Genomic DNA, 17463 nt, shown 5'->3' on the forward strand with positions numbered 1-17463 from the left:
TAAGTTTCTCCAATCTTCTCAAAACTCTGGATTCTGATAGAGGGCTGTGAGACTTTGACGTGAGTGCAAAAATGGAGGCTCTAGACCCTTCCAGAGCTGAGATATCGAAATTCAAAATTTCGACCCGAAAAAAAAACGACAGTGTTACCCCTTTCGTTTTTTTCCATTTTTGGGCGAAAAATTAAGTTTCTCTAATCTTCTCAAAACTCTGGATTCTGATAGAGGGCTGTGAGACTTTGACGTGAGTGCAAAAATGGAGGCTCTAGACCCTTCCAGAGCTGAGATATCGAAATTCAAAATTTCGACCCGAAAAAAAAACGACAGTGTGGTGAGGGGGGCGTGGTTGGCACGCTGTCTGCACGGAGAGATGAGTCAAGGGGCTGTGCGGTGAGTAAGTGGATCAAGGACAATTGATAACACCTGTGTCTGATTCCAGTGATTGGTGTGGGGAGATGGTTAAAGCCAGCACAGTGGGAGAAGAACGGGGAGAGAGAAAGGACTGGGACTTGTGCAGCGACCAAGAGGAAAGAGTGCTGGAGAAAGCAAGGAGAGCTGAATCAGCGTGGAAAGAGTTTGATTGAAGTTGTGCTGTGCTGTAGAGAAACTACGGTGAACGCGCTTTGTGCGCGCCTTTTGTTTTGTTTGATTCTGAGTTAATAAAGTCTGTACAAGTCCCAGTATCGCCGACCCTGTCTCCTTCTTCCTGTACATCTACTAAGAACTGTATTACACTGGTGCCGAAAACCCGGGAAGAAGGAGTCTGCCGCCGCCATGCAGAGCTCGTCAGGATCGCCATTTGCGGAAATCATTCAGTCACTCGCGGCTCTTCAGCGCGACCAACATCAAGCCCTGCTGAGCATGAAGGAAGAACAGGATCAGCGCTTCCAGGCGCTGCTCCAAGGCCAGCAGGAAGACCGCGAGTTGTTCCGGAGCTGCCTCGGCCGGGAGATTCCGGCCACTCCCCCACCAGCATCAGCCTCGGCCACACCATTGACCCTCGGGAAGATGGGTCCACAGGACGACCCGGAGGCGTTCCTGGACCTTTTCGAGAGGTCGGCCGAGGCCCGGGAGTGGCCCAAAGAAGACTGGCCGTTGCGTCTCATCCCGCTGTTGTCCGGTGAGTCGCAGATCGCCGCCCACCAACTGCCAGTCTCGAATCTCCTGGTCTACGACGACCTAAAGCGCGCCATCATTCAGCGGGTCGGCCGAACCGCCGAACAGCACCGACAACGCTTTAGGTCCCTGACCTTAGAAGAGGCCGGCCGGCCCTTCGTGATGGCGCAACAGCTCCGGGACTCCTGCCGCAAATGGCTGATGGCCGAGGGTAGCGACGTCGAGAAGATAATCGATCAAGTGGTGCTGGAGCAGTTCGTGGGGAAGCTTCCAAAGAGAACTGCCCAATGGGTCCAGTGCCACCGCCCGACGTCGCTGGACCAGGCCATCCAACTGGCGGAGGATCACATGGTGGCGTGCTCGGGGGTCGGCGAATCCCTCCCATCGGTCTCTCTCTCTCCCTCTCTCTCTCTCTCTTCTAAACCTCTCCCCGCTCCCAGGTCTCGAGGGGGCCTGGTGCCCCGCCCAGCGCCGCGGTGGAAGTCTGGCTGGCCGACGGATAGCGGTTCCGCGGGGAGAACGGGTCCGCGAGGGCCGACCGCGGGGGACACCTCCACCCTGGTTCCGGGGACAGCCCTCTCCCCACGTCAATCCCTTGGCCCCCTTCCCTCCGCTGGGGCAGCGGTAAAGCCTGGGCCGGCTTGTTGGCGCTGTGGGGACCCGGACCACTTTATTGACCGGTGTCCAGTGATGGAGGTGGGGACCCTGGTCCGGATCCCCGACGCGCCAACGGCCGCCCCCGATCAAGCTGGCCTGTACCAGATACCCGTGAGTATAAAGGGGGGTACTTATCAGGCTTTGGTGGATTCGGGTTGTAACCAGACCTCTATTCATCAAAGCCTGATTCGATCCGGGGCATTGGATAAAAGCCGCGTGGTTAGGGTTCGGTGTGTGCACGGGGTGGTGGAGAGTTATCCCTTAATGTCCGTCGCGGTTCTATTTCGGGGACAAAAACATAGTGTGGAGGTGGCAGTTAACCCGCGCCTCCAGCATCCGCTGATTTTGGGAACTGATTGGCCAGGTTTTGCGAAACTATTGGGGATTTTATGTGCGGATGCCTCTTGGGAAACGAAGCAGCGGGGGAAGACAGCGGTGGTGCAGGTGGGGGATGCTGTACCGGGACCTCTGGGTGCTGCTGCAGGGGAAGAGAGAGCTTTAGAGAGAAATCTCCTCTCTGAGCGCGATGATTTTCCCCTGGAGCAGTCCCAGGATGAAACGCTCAAACATGCGTTTGGTTCGGTCCGTTCCATCGACGGACAGCTACTACACCCGGACCAACCGCTCTCGTACCCCTATTTTTGCGTGATTAAAGATCGGTTGTATCGGGTGACCCAAGACGCCCAGACAAAGGAAGATACAACCCAGTTGTTAGTACCAAGGAGCCGCCGGGAAATGCTTTTCCAGGCGGCTCATTGTAATCCGATGGCCGGACATTTAGGGCAACGGGCGACACTAAACCGTCTCATGGCCCGATTCTTCTGGCCGGGCATTCACGAGAATGTGCGCAGGTGGTGCGCGTCTTGTCGTGAATGCCAGTTGGTGAATCCACCGGCCAATCCAAAAGCACCCTTGTGCCCCCTTCCACTGATGCAGGTCCCCTTCGAACGAATTGGTATGGACCTCGTCGGGCCATTAGAACGGTCAGCACGCGGGCATCGTTTTGCGTTAGTCTTGGTGGATTACGCAACACGATATCCGGAGGCAGTTCCGCTCCGCAACATCTCGGCTAAGAGTGTGGCAAGCGCGCTGTTCTCATTAATCTCCCGGGTGGGGATCCCTAAGGAGATCCTCACCGATCAAGGCACGGCGTTTATGTCACGGACGGTTCGCGAACTGTATGAATTACTGGGCATTAAATCGATTCGTACCAGCGTCTATCACCCACAAACGGATGGTCTGGTCGAACGTTTTAATCGCACGTTAAAAACCATGATTCGTAAGTTCGTTCACGAAGACGCCAAAAATTGGGACAAGTGGCTGGAACCCCTATTGTTTGCTGTACGCGAGGTCCCCCAAGCCTCCACGGGGTTTTCCCCCTTCGAGCTTCTCTTCGGTCGTCAGCCTCGTGGGGTGTTAGACGTGCTGAGGGAGACTTGGGAGGACGGACCGTCTGCTAGTAAGAACGAAATTCAGTATGTCCTGGACCTGAGAACAAAACTCCACACCCTGGGGCGGCTATCATTGGAGAATTTGTTACAGGCTCAGAACAGACAGAAACAGCAGTACAATAGGGGGGCTAGACTCCGACAATTTTCACCGGGAGATAAAGTGCTTGTATTACTCCCCACGTCCAGCTCGAAATTACTTGCAAAGTGGCAAGGGCCCTTTGAGGTCACACGGCGAGTCGGGGATCTCAACTATGAGGTAATTCGAACAGACAGGGGCGGGGGACGTCAGACGTACCACCTCAACCTACTAAAAAAGTGGGTTGAGGCGGAGGCAGTGATGCTGGCGACGGTGGTGAGTGGGGAGGAGGACCTCGGGCCAGAGGCGAGGGTTAAATCTCAGTCCTTCTCTCTGGCTCCATCTGGTGACCATCTCTCGCCCTCACAGCTCACTGATATTAAAAGGGTACAAGCGGAGTTTTCTGACGTGTTCTCGCCCCTGCCTGGTCGAACGAATCTCATTCAGCACCACGTTGAGACAGATCCGGGGGTCGTTGTGCGTTGCCGTCCGTATCGATTACCTGAACACAAGAAGAAAACGGTTCAGGCCGAATTAGAAACCATGCTGGACATGGGGGTAATAGAAGAGTCCAACAGTGACTGGGCCAGCCCGATAGTTTTAGTTCCAAAACCTGACGGCTCGGTTCGATTCTGTGTGGACTATAGAAAGGTGAACGCGGTGTCCAAATTCGATGCTTATCCAATGCCGAGGATTGACGAATTGCTTGATCGGCTTGGCTCTGCTCGCTTTTATTCGACGCTGGACTTAACAAAGGGGTATTGGCAGATCCCCTTATCTCCAATGTCCAAAGAAAAGACAGCTTTTACCACGCCGTTCGGGTTACACCAATTCGTCACGCTTCCGTTCGGGTTGTTCGGGGCACCGGCGACTTTTCAGCGTTTGATGGACAGAATCCTCCGGCCGCATGCTGCGTATGCCGCGGCGTATCTGGATGACATTATCATCTATAGCAATGATTGGCAGCGGCATATGCAGTATTTGCGTGCTGTCCTGAAAACGCTGAGAAGGGCCGGGCTCACGGCGAACCCGAAGAAGTGTGCAATTGGGCGGGTAGAAGTAAGGTATCTGGGCTTCCACTTGGGTCACGGGCAGGTGCGTCCCCAAATTGATAAGACAGCAGCGGTTGCAACCTGTCCGAGTCCTAAGACCAAAAAGGAGGTTAGACAGTTCCTGGGGCTAGCGGGATACTATAGACGATTTGTGCCTAATTATTCGGACCTCGCTAGCCCGCTGACTGATCTAACTAAAAAGGGCGCTCCAGATACGGTCCAGTGGACGGAGCAGTGCCAGCAGGCTTTTACCCGGATAAAGGCTGCTCTGTGCGGGGGACCGCTTTTACATGCTCCTGACTTTTCTCTCCCTTTTATCCTGCAGACAGATGCGTCGGACAAGGGCTTGGGCGCGGTCCTGTCCCAGGAGGTGGAGGGGGAGGAACGGCCGGTGCTGTACATCAGTCGGAAGCTCTCTAAGAGAGAGACGATGTACAGCACCATTGAGAAGGAGTGTTTGGCCATCCGCTGGGCTGTCCTCACCCTCCGCTACTACCTCCTGGGACGGGAGTTCACCCTGTGTTCGGACCACGCTCCCTTGCAGTGGCTCCACCGCATGAAAGATACCAACGTGCGGATCACCCGTTGGTATCTGGCGTTACAACCTTTTAAGTTTCAGGTGGTCCACAGGCCGGGGGCGCAGATGGCTGTGGCCGACTTCCTCTCCAGGAGGGGGGGGGGGGGCTGCAGGCCGGACGGTTCCCCGGCCTGAGTCGGGCGGTGGGGGTATGTGGTGAGGGGGGCGTGGTTGGCACGCTGTCTGCACGGAGAGATGAGTCAAGGGGCTGTGCGGTGAGTAAGTGGATCAAGGACAATTGATAACACCTGTGTCTGATTCCAGTGATTGGTGTGGGGAGATGGTTAAAGCCAGCACAGTGGGAGAAGAACGGGGAGAGAGAAAGGACTGGGACTTGTGCAGCGACCAAGAGGAAAGAGTGCTGGAGAAAGCAAGGAGAGCTGAATCAGCGTGGAAAGAGTTTGATTGAAGTTGTGCTGTGCTGTAGAGAAACTACGGTGAACGCGCTTTGTGCGCGCCTTTTGTTTTGTTTGATTCTGAGTTAATAAAGTCTGTACAAGTCCCAGTATCGCCGACCCTGTCTCCTTCTTCCTGTACATCTACTAAGAACTGTATTACAGACAGTGTTACCCCTTTCGTTTTTTTCCATTTTTGGGCGAAAAATTAAGTTTCTCCAATCTTCTCAAAACTCTGGATTCTGATAGAGGGCTGTGATACTTTGACGTGAGTGCAAAAATGGAGGCTCTAGACCCTTCCAGAGCTGAGATATCGAAATTCAAAATTTCGACCCGAAAAAAAAACGACAGTGTTACCCCTTTCGTTTTTTTCCATTTTTGGGCGAAAAATTAAGTTTCTCCAATCTTCTCAAAACTCTGGATTCTGATAGAGGGCTGTGAGACTTTGACGTGAGTGCAAAAATGGAGGCTCTAGACCCTTCCAGAGCTGAGATATCGAAATTCAAAATTTCGACCAGAAAAAAAAACGACAGTGTTACCCCTTTCGTTTTTTTCCATTTTTGGGCGAAAAATTAAGTTTCTCCAATCTTCTCAAAACTCTGGATTCTGATAGAGGGCTGTGAGACTTTGACGTGAGTGCAAAAATGGAGGCTCTAGACCCTTCCAGAGCTGAGATATCGAAATTCAAAATTTCGACCCGAAAAAAAAACGACAGTGTTACCCCTTTCGTTTTTTTCCATTTTTGGGCGAAAAATTAAGTTTCTCTAATCTTCTCAAAACTCTGGATTCTGATAGAGGGCTGTGAGACTTTGACGTGAGTGCAAAAATGGAGGCTCTAGACCCTTCCAGAGCTGAGATATCGAAATTCAAAATTTCGACCCGAAAAAAAAAACGACAGTGTTACCCCTTTCGTTTTTTTCCATTTTTGGGCGAAAAATTAAGTTTCTCCAATCTTCTCAAAACTCTGGATTCTGATAGAGGGCTGTGATACTTTGACGTGAGTGCAAAAATGGAGGCTCTAGACCCTTCCAGAGTTGAGATATCGAAATTCAAAATTTCGACCCGAAAAAAAAAACGACAGTGTTACCCCTTTCGTTTTTTTCCATTTTTGGGCGAAAAATTACGTTTCTCCAATCTTCTCAAAACTCTGGATTCTGATAGAGGGCTGTGAGACTTTGACGTGAGTGCAAAAATGGAGGCTCTAGACCCTTCCAGAGCTGAGATATCGAAATTCAAAATTTCGACCCGAAAAAAAAAACGACAGTGTTACCCCTTTCGTTTTTTTCCATTTTTGGGCGAAAAATTAAGTTTCTCCAATCTTCTCAAAACTCTGGATTCTGATAGAGGGCTGTGAGACTTTGACGTGAGTGCAAAAATGGAGGCTCTAGACCCTTCCAGAGCTGAGATATCGAAATTCAAAATTTCGACCCGAAAAAAAAACGACAGTGTTACCCCTTTCGTTTTTTTCCGTTTTTGGGCGAAAAATTAAGTTTCTCCAATCTTCTCAAAACTCTGGATTCTGATAGAGGGCTGTGAGACTTTGACGTGAGTGCAAAAATGGAGGCTCTAGACCCTTCCAGAGCTGAGATATCGAAATTCAAAATTTCGACCCGAAAAAAAAAAACGACAGTGTTACCCCTTTCGTTTTTTTCCATTTTTGGGCGAAAAATTAAGTTTCTCCAATCTTCTCAAAACTCTGGATTCTGATAGAGGGCTGTGATACTTTGACGTGAGTGCAAAAATGGAGGCTCTAGACCCTTCCAGAGCTGAGATATCGAAATTCAAAATTTCGACCCGAAAAAAAAACGACAGTGTTACCCCTTTCGTTTTTTTCCATTTTTGGGCGAAAAAATTAAGTTTCTCCAATCTTCTCAAAACTCTGGATTCTGATAGAGGGCTGTGAGACTTTGACGTGAGTGCAAAAATGGAGGCTCTAGACCCTTCCAGAGCTGAGATATCGAAATTCAAAATTTCGACCCGAAAAAAAACCGACAGTGTTACCCCTTTCGTTTTTTTCCATTTTTGGGCGAAAAATTAAGTTTCTCCAATCTTCTCAAAACTCTGGATTCTGATAGAGGGCTGTGAGACTTTGACGTGAGTGCAAAAATGGAGGCTCTAGACCCTTCCAGAGCTGAGATATCGAAATTCAAAATTTCGACCCGAAAAAAAAACGACAGTGTTACCCCTTTCGTTTTTTTCCATTTTTGGGCGAAAAATTAAGTTTCTCCAATCTTCTCAAAACTCTGGATTCTGATAGAGGGCTGTGAGACTTTGACGTGAGTGCAAAAATGGAGGCTCTAGACCCTTCCAGAGCTGAGATATCGAAATTCAAAATTTCGACCCGAAAAAAAAACGACAGTGTTACCCCTTTCGTTTTTTTCCATTTTTGGGCGAAAAATTAAGTTTCTCTAATCTTCTCAAAACTCTGGATTCTGATAGAGGGCTGTGAGACTTTGACGTGAGTGCAAAAATGGAGGCTCTAGACCCTTCCAGAGCTGAGATATCGAAATTCAAAATTTCGACCCGAAAAAAAAACGACAGTGTTACCCCTTTCGTTTTTTTCCATTTTTGGGCGAAAAATTAAGTTTCTCCAATCTTCTCAAAACTCTGGATTCTGATAGAGGGTCACGAAACTTTGACCTGAGTGCAAAAATGGAGGCTCTAGACCCTTCCAGAGTTGAGATATCGAAATTCAAAATTTCGACCTGAAAAAAAAAAACGACAGTGTTACCCCTTTCGTTTTTTTCCGTTTTTGGGCGAAAAATTAAGTTTCTCCAATCTTCTCAAAACTCTGGATTCTGATAGAGGGCTGTGAGACTTTGACGTGAGTGCAAAAATGGAGGCTCTAGACCCTTCCAGAGCTGAGATATCGAAATTCAAAATTTCGACCCGAAAAAAAAACGACAGTGTTACCCCTTTCGTTTTTTTCCATTTTTGGGCGAAAAATTAAGTTTCTCCAATCTTCTCAAAACTCTGGATTCTGATAGAGGGCTGTGATACTTTGACGTGAGTGCAAAAATGGAGGCTCTAGACCCTTCCAGAGCTGAGATATCGAAATTCAAAATTTCGACCCGAAAAAAAAACGACAGTGTTACCCCTTTCGTTTTTTTCCATTTTTGGGCGAAAAATTAAGTTTCTCCAATCTTCTCAAAACTCTGGATTCTGATAGAGGGCTGTGAGACTTTGACGTGAGTGCAAAAATGGAGGCTCTAGACCCTTCCAGAGCTGAGATATCGAAATTCAAAATTTCGACCCGAAAAAAAAAACGACAGTGTTACCCCTTTCGTTTTTTTCCATTTTTGGGCGAAAAATTAAGTTTCTCCAATCTTCTCAAAACTCTGGATTCTGATAGAGGGCTGTGAGACTTTGACGTGAGTGCAAAAATGGAGGCTCTAGACCCTTCCAGAGCTGAGATATCGAAATTCAAAATTTCGACCCGAAAAAAAAAACGACAGTGTTACCCCTTTCGTTTTTTTCCATTTTTGGGCGAAAAATTAAGTTTCTCCAATCTTCTTAAAACTCTGGATTCTGATAGAGGGCTGTGAGACTTTGACGTGAGTGCAAAAATGGAGGCTCTAGACCCTTCCAGAGTTGAGATATCGAAATTCAAAATTTCGACCCGAAAAAAAAACGACAGTGTTACCCCTTTCGTTTTTTTCCATTTTTGGGCGAAAAATTACGTTTCTCCAATCTTCTCAAAACTCTGGATTCTGATAGAGGGCTGTGAGACTTTGACGTGAGTGCAAAAATGGAGGCTCTAGACCCTTCCAGAGCTGAGATATCGAAATTCAAAATTTCGACCCGAAAAAAAAACGACAGTGTTACCCCTTTCATTTTTTTCCATTTTTGGGCGAAAAATTAAGTTTCTCCAATCTTCTCAAAACTCTGGATTCTGATAGAGGGTCACGAAACTTTGACCTGAGTGCAAAAATGGAGGCTCTAGACCCTTCCAGAGTTGAGATATCGAAATTCAAAATTTCGACCTGAAAAAAAAAACGACAGTGTTACCCCTTTCGTTTTTTTCCGTTTTTGGGCGAAAAATTAAGTTTCTCCAATCTTCTCAAAATTCTGGATTCTGATAGAGGGCTGTGAGACTTTGACGTGAGTGCAAAAATGGAGGCTCTAGACCCTTCCAGAGTTGAGATATCGAAATTCAAAATTTCGACCCGAAAAAAAACCGACAGTGTTACCCCTTTCGTTTTTTTCCATTTTTGGGCGAAAAATGAAGTTTCTCCAATCTTCTCAAAACTCTGGATTCTGATACAGGGCTGTGAGACTTTGACGTTAGTGCAAAAATGGAGGCTCTAGACCCTTCCAGAGCTGAGATATCGAAATTCAAAATTTCGACCCGAAAAAAAAACGACAGTGTTACCCCTTTCGTTTTTTCCATTTTTGGGCGAAAAATTAAGTTTCTCCAATCTTCTCAAAACTCTGGATTCTGATAGAGGGCTGTGAGACTTTGACGTGAGTGCAAAAATGGAGGCTCTAGACCCTTCCAGAGCTGAGATATCGAAATTCAAAATTTCGACCCGAAAAAAAAACGACAGTGTTACCCCTTTCGTTTTTTTCCATTTTTGGGCGAAAAATTAAGTTTCTCCAATCTTCTCAAAACTCTGGATTCTGATAGAGGGCTGTGAGACTTTGACGTGAGTGCAAAAATGGAGGCTCTAGACCCTTCCAGAGTTGAGATATCGAAATTCAAAATTTCGACCCGAAAAAAAAACGACAGTGTTACCCCTTTCGTTTTTTTCCATTTTTGGGCGAAAAATTAAGTTTCTCCAATCTTCTCAAAACTCTGGATTCTGATAGAGGGCTGTGAGACTTTGACGTGAGTGCAAAAATGGAGGCTCTAGACCCTTCCAGAGCTGAGATATCGAAATTCAAAATTTCGACCCGAAAAAAAAAACGACAGTGTTACCCCTTTCGTTTTTTTCCATTTTTGGGCGAAAAATTAAGTTTCTCCAATCTTCTCAAAACTCTGGATTCTGATAGAGGGCTGTGATACTTTGACGTGAGTGCAAAAATGGAGGCTCTAGACCCTTCCAGAGTTGAGATATCGAAATTCAAAATTTCGACCTGAAAAAAAAACGACAGTGTTACCCCTTTCGTTTTTTTCCATTTTTGGGCGAAAAATTACGTTTCTCCAATCTTCTCAAAACTCTGGATTCTGATAGAGGGCTGTGAGACTTTGACGTGAGTGCAAAAATGGAGGCTCTAGACCCTTCCAGAGCTGAGATATCGAAATTCAAAATTTCGACCCGAAAAAAAAAACGACAGTGTTACCCCTTTCGTTTTTTTCCATTTTTGGGCGAAAAATTAAGTTTCTCCAATCTTCTCAAAACTCTGGATTCTGATAGAGGGCTGTGAGACTTTGACGTGAGTGCAAAAATGGAGGCTCTAGACCCTTCCAGAGCTGAGATATCGAAATTCAAAATTTCGACCCGAAAAAAAAACGACAGTGTTACCCCTTTCGTTTTTTTCCGTTTTTGGGCGAAAAATTAAGTTTCTCCAATCTTCTCAAAACTCTGGATTCTGATAGAGGGCTGTGAGACTTTGACGTGAGTGCAAAAATGGAGGCTCTAGACCCTTCCAGAGCTGAGATATCGAAATTCAAAATTTCGACCCGAAAAAAAAAAACGACAGTGTTACCCCTTTCGTTTTTTTCCATTTTTGGGCGAAAAATTAAGTTTCTCCAATCTTCTCAAAACTCTGGATTCTGATAGAGGGCTGTGATACTTTGACGTGAGTGCAAAAATGGAGGCTCTAGACCCTTCCAGAGCTGAGATATCGAAATTCAAAATTTCGACCCGAAAAAAAACCGACAGTGTTACCCCTTTCGTTTTTTTCCATTTTTGGGCGAAAAATTAAGTTTCTCCAATCTTCTCAAAACTCTGGATTCTGATAGAGGGCTGTGAGACTTTGACGTGAGTGCAAAAATGGAGGCTCTAGACCCTTCCAGAGCTGAGATATCGAAATTCAAAATTTCGACCCGAAAAAAAACCGACAGTGTTACCCCTTTCGTTTTTTTCCATTTTTGGGCGAAAAATTAAGTTTCTCCAATCTTCTCAAAACTCTGGATTCTGATAGAGGGCTGTGAGACTTTGACGTGAGTGCAAAAATGGAGGCTCTAGACCCTTCCAGAGCTGAGATATCGAAATTCAAAATTTCGACCCGAAAAAAAAACGACAGTGTTACCCCTTTCGTTTTTTTCCATTTTTGGGCGAAAAATTAAGTTTCTCCAATCTTCTCAAAACTCTGGATTCTGATAGAGGGCTGTGAGACTTTGACGTGAGTGCAAAAATGGAGGCTCTAGACCCTTCCAGAGCTGAGATATCGAAATTCAAAATTTCGACCCGAAAAAAAAAACGACAGTGTTACCCCTTTCGTTTTTTTCCATTTTTGGGCGAAAAATTAAGTTTCTCTAATCTTCTCAAAACTCTGGATTCTGATAGAGGGCTGTGAGACTTTGACGTGAGTGCAAAAATGGAGGCTCTAGACCCTTCCAGAGCTGAGATATCGAAATTCAAAATTTCGACCCGAAAAAAAAAACGACAGTGTTACCCCTTTCGTTTTTTTCCATTTTTGGGCGAAAAATTAAGTTTCTCCAATCTTCTCAAAACTCTGGATTCTGATAGAGGGCTGTGATACTTTGACGTGAGTGCAAAAATGGAGGCTCTAGACCCTTCCAGAGTTGAGATATCGAAATTCAAAATTTCGACCTGAAAAAAAAACGACAGTGTTACCCCTTTCGTTTTTTTCCATTTTTGGGCGAAAAATTACGTTTCTCCAATCTTCTCAAAACTCTGGATTCTGATAGAGGGCTGTGAGACTTTGACGTGAGTGCAAAAATGGAGGCTCTAGACCCTTCCAGAGCTGAGATATCGAAATTCAAAATTTCGACCCGAAAAAAAAAACGACAGTGTTACCCCTTTCGTTTTTTTCCATTTTTGGGCGAAAAATTAAGTTTCTCCAATCTTCTCAAAACTCTGGATTCTGATAGAGGGCTGTGAGACTTTGACGTGAGTGCAAAAATGGAGGCTCTAGACCCTTCCAGAGCTGAGATATCGAAATTCAAAATTTCGACCCGAAAAAAAAACGACAGTGTTACCCCTTTCGTTTTTTTCCGTTTTTGGGCGAAAAATTAAGTTTCTCCAATCTTCTCAAAACTCTGGATTCTGATAGAGGGCTGTGAGACTTTGACGTGAGTGCAAAAATGGAGGCTCTAGACCCTTCCAGAGCTGAGATATCGAAATTCAAAATTTCGACCCGAAAAAAAAAACGACAGTGTTACCCCTTTCGTTTTTTTCCATTTTTGGGCGAAAAATTAAGTTTCTCCAATCTTCTCAAAACTCTGGATTCTGATAGAGGGCTGTGATACTTTGACGTGAGTGCAAAAATGGAGGCTCTAGACCCTTCCAGAGCTGAGATATCGAAATTCAAAATTTCGACCCGAAAAAAAACCGACAGTGTTACCCCTTTCGTTTTTTTCCATTTTTGGGCGAAAAATTAAGTTTCTCCAATCTTCTCAAAACTCTGGATTCTGATAGAGGGCTGTGAGACTTTGACGTGAGTGCAAAAATGGAGGCTCTAGACCCTTCCAGAGCTGAGATATCGAAATTCAAAATTTCGACCCGAAAAAAAAACGACAGTGTTACCCCTTTCGTTTTTTCCATTTTTGGGCGAAAAATTAAGTTTCTCCAATCTTCTCAAAACTCTGGATTCTGATAGAGGGCTGTGAGACTTTGACGTGAGTGCAAAAATGGAGGCTCTAGACCCTTCCAGAGCTGAGATATCGAAATTCAAAATTTCGACCCGAAAAAAAAACGACAGTGTTACCCCTTTCGTTTTTTTCCATTTTTGGGCGAAAAATTAAGTTTCTCCAATCTTCTCAAAACTCTGGATTCTGATAGAGGGCTGTGAGACTTTGACGTGAGTGCAAAAATGGAGGCTCTAGACCCTTCCAGAGTTGAGATATCGAAATTCAAAATTTCGACCCGAAAAAAAAACGACAGTGTTACCCCTTTCGTTTTTTTCCATTTTTGGGCGAAAAATTAAGTTTCTCCAATCTTCTCAAAACTCTGGATTCTGATAGAGGGCTGTGAGACTTTGACGTGAGTGCAAAAATGGAGGCTCTAGACCCTTCCAGAGCTGAGATATCGAAATTCAAAATTTCGACCCGAAAAAAAAAACGACAGTGTTACCCCTTTCGTTTTTTTCCATTTTTGGGCGAAAAATTAAGTTTCTCCAATCTTCTCAAAACTCTGGATTCTGATAGAGGGCTGTGATACTTTGACGTGAGTGCAAAAATGGAGGCTCTAGACCCTTCCAGAGTTGAGATATCGAAATTCAAAATTTCGACCTGAAAAAAAAACGACAGTGTTACCCCTTTCGTTTTTTTCCATTTTTGGGCGAAAAATTACGTTTCTCCAATCTTCTCAAAACTCTGGATTCTGATAGAGGGCTGTGAGACTTTGACGTGAGTGCAAAAATGGAGGCTCTAGACCCTTCCAGAGCTGAGATATCGAAATTCAAAATTTCGACCCGAAAAAAAAAACGACAGTGTTACCCCTTTCGTTTTTTTCCATTTTTGGGCGAAAAATTAAGTTTCTCCAATCTTCTCAAAACTCTGGATTCTGATAGAGGGCTGTGAGACTTTGACGTGAGTGCAAAAATGGAGGCTCTAGACCCTTCCAGAGCTGAGATATCGAAATTCAAAATTTCGACCCGAAAAAAAAACGACAGTGTTACCCCTTTCGTTTTTTTCCGTTTTTGGGCGAAAAATTAAGTTTCTCCAATCTTCTCAAAACTCTGGATTCTGATAGAGGGCTGTGAGACTTTGACGTGAGTGCAAAAATGGAGGCTCTAGACCCTTCCAGAGCTGAGATATCGAAATTCAAAATTTCGACCCGAAAAAAAAAAACGACAGTGTTACCCCTTTCGTTTTTTTCCATTTTTGGGCGAAAAATTAAGTTTCTCCAATCTTCTCAAAACTCTGGATTCTGATAGAGGGCTGTGATACTTTGACGTGAGTGCAAAAATGGAGGCTCTAGACCCTTCCAGAGCTGAGATATCGAAATTCAAAATTTCGACCCGAAAAAAAACCGACAGTGTTACCCCTTTCGTTTTTTTCCATTTTTGGGCGAAAAATTAAGTTTCTCCAATCTTCTCAAAACTCTGGATTCTGATAGAGGGCTGTGAGACTTTGACGTGAGTGCAAAAATGGAGGCTCTAGACCCTTCCAGAGCTGAGATATCGAAATTCAAAATTTCGACCCGAAAAAAAACCGACAGTGTTACCCCTTTCGTTTTTTTCCATTTTTGGGCGAAAAATTAAGTTTCTCCAATCTTCTCAAAACTCTGGATTCTGATAGAGGGCTGTGAGACTTTGACGTGAGTGCAAAAATGGAGGCTCTAGACCCTTCCAGAGCTGAGATATCGAAATTCAAAATTTCGACCCGAAAAAAAAACGACAGTGTTACCCCTTTCGTTTTTTTCCATTTTTGGGCGAAAAATTAAGTTTCTCCAATCTTCTCAAAACTCTGGATTCTGATAGAGGGCTGTGAGACTTTGACGTGAGTGCAAAAATGGAGGCTCTAGACCCTTCCAGAGCTGAGATATCGAAATTCAAAATTTCGACCCGAAAAAAAAACGACAGTGTTACCCCTTTCGTTTTTTTCCATTTTTGGGCGAAAAATTAAGTTTCTCTAATCTTCTCAAAACTCTGGATTCTGATAGAGGGCTGTGAGACTTTGACGTGAGTGCAAAAATGGAGGCTCTAGACCCTTCCAGAGCTGAGATATCGAAATTCAAAATTTCGACCCGAAAAAAAAAACGACAGTGTTACCCCTTTCGTTTTTTTCCATTTTTGGGCGAAAAATTAAGTTTCTCCAATCTTCTCAAAACTCTGGATTCTGATAGAGGGCTGTGATACTTTGACGTGAGTGCAAAAATGGAGGCTCTAGACCCTTCCAGAGTTGAGATATCGAAATTCAAAATTTCGACCTGAAAAAAAAACGACAGTGTTACCCCTTTCGTTTTTTTCCATTTTTGGGCGAAAAATTACGTTTCTCCAATCTTCTCAAAACTCTGGATTCTGATAGAGGGCTGTGAGACTTTGACGTGAGTGCAAAAATGGAGGCTCTAGACCCTTCCAGAGCTGAGATATCGAAATTCAAAATTTCGACCCGAAAAAAAAAACGACAGTGTTACCCCTTTCGTTTTTTTCCATTTTTGGGCGAAAAATTAAGTTTCTCCAATCTTCTCAAAACTCTGGATTCTGATAGAGGGCTGTGAGACTTTGACGTGAGTGCAAAAATGGAGGCTCTAGACCCTTCCAGAGCTGAGATATCGAAATTCAAAATTTCGACCCGAAAAAAAAACGACAGTGTTACCCCTTTCGTTTTTTTCCGTTTTTGGGCGAAAAATTAAGTTTCTCCAATCTTCTCAAAACTCTGGATTCTGATAGAGGGCTGTGAGACTTTGACGTGAGTGCAAAAATGGAGGCTCTAGACCCTTCCAGAGCTGAGATATCGAAATTCAAAATTTCGACCCGAAAAAAAAAACGACAGTGTTACCCCTTTCGTTTTTTTCCATTTTTGGGCGAAAAATTAAGTTTCTCCAATCTTCTCAAAACTCTGGATTCTGATAGAGGGCTGTGATACTTTGACGTGAGTGCAAAAATGGAGGCTCTAGACCCTTCCAGAGCTGAGATATCGAAATTCAAAATTTCGACCCGAAAAAAAACCGACAGTGTTACCCCTTTCGTTTTTTTCCATTTTTGGGCGAAAAATTAAGTTTCTCCAATCTTCTCAAAACTCTGGATTCTGATAGAGGGCTGTGAGACTTTGACGTGAGTGCAAAAATGGAGGCTCTAGACCCTTCCAGAGCTGAGATATCGAAATTCAAAATTTCGACCCGAAAAAAAACCGACAGTGTTACCCCTTTCGTTTTTTTCCATTTTTGGGCGAAAAATTAAGTTTCTCCAATCTTCTCAAAACTCTGGATTCTGATAGAGGGCTGTGAGACTTTGACGTGAGTGCAAAAATGGAGGCTCTAGACCCTTCCAGAGCTGAGATATCGAAATTCAAAATTTCGACCCGAAAAAAAAACGACAGTGTTACCCCTTTCGTTTTTTTCCATTTTTGGGCGAAAAATTAAGTTTCTCCAATCTTCTCAAAACTCTGGATTCTGATAGAGGGCTGTGAGACTTTGACGTGAGTGCAAAAATGGAGGCTCTAGACCCTTCCAGAGCTGAGATATCGAAATTCAAAATTTCGACCCGAAAAAAAAACGACAGTGTTACCCCTTTCGTTTTTTTCCATTTTTGGGCGAAAAATTAAGTTTCTCTAATCTTCTCAAAACTCTGGATTCTGATAGAGGGCTGTGAGACTTTGACGTGAGTGCAAAAATGGAGGCTCTAGACCCTTCCAGAGCTGAGATATCGAAATTCAAAATTTCGACCCGAAAAAAAAACGACAGTGTTACCCCTTTCGTTTTTTTCCATTTTTGGGCGAAAAATTAAGTTTCTCCAATCTTCTCAAAACTCTGGATTCTGATAGAGGGTCACGAAACTTTGACCTGAGTGCAAAAATGGAGGCTCTAGACCCTTCCAGAGTTGAGATATCGAAATTCAAAATTTCGACCTGAAAAAAAAAAACGACAGTGTTACCCCTTTCGTTTTTTTCCGTTTTTGGGCGAAAAATTAAGTTTCTCCAATCTTCTCAAAACTCTGGATTCTGATAGAGGGCTGTGAGACTTTGACGTGAGTGCAAAAATGGAGGCTCTAGACCCTTCCAGAGCTGAGATATCGAAATTCAAAATTTCGACCCGAAAAAAAAAACGACAGTGTTACCCCTTTCGTTTTTTTCCATTTTTGGGCGAAAAATTAAGTTTCTCCAATCTTCTCAAAACTCTGGATTCTGATAGAGGGCTGTGATACTTTGACGTGAGTGCAAAAATGGAGGCTCTAGACCCTTCCAGAGCTGAGATATCGAAATTCAAAATTTCGACCCGAAAAAAAAACGACAGTGTTACCCCTTTCGTTTTTTTCCATTTTTGGGCGAAAAATTAAGTTTCTCCAATCTTCTCAAAACTCTGGATTCTGATAGAGGGCTGTGAGACTTTGACGTGAGTGCAAAAATGGA

The 17463-nt window shown here is 44.6% G+C and overlaps 1 protein-coding gene across 1 annotated transcript; it reads left to right on the plus strand.

The window, feature by feature from the left end:
• The first annotated feature begins 331 nt into the window (after positions 1–331).
• On the plus strand, positions 332–5061 carry LOC148965100 (uncharacterized). Its single transcript, XM_089127642.1, has one exon. It carries the CDS (start codon positions 772–774, stop codon positions 5059–5061), a length of 4290 nt encoding a protein of 1429 aa, XP_088983768.1. The 5' UTR covers positions 332–771.
• The last annotated feature ends 12402 nt before the right edge of the window (positions 5062–17463 follow it).

Source organism: Pimephales promelas, chromosome 25 (genome assembly GCF_988280905.1).
Source record: "Pimephales promelas chromosome 25, fPimPro1.hap1.1, whole genome shotgun sequence".
NCBI classification, from domain to species: domain Eukaryota; kingdom Metazoa; phylum Chordata; class Actinopteri; order Cypriniformes; family Leuciscidae; genus Pimephales; species Pimephales promelas.

What these genes read in the sequence shown, in the direction of transcription:
- LOC148965100 (XM_089127642.1), top strand. Translation starts at nt 772, where the DNA reads ATGCAGAGCTCGTCAGGATCGCCATTTGCGGAAATCATTCAGTCACTC.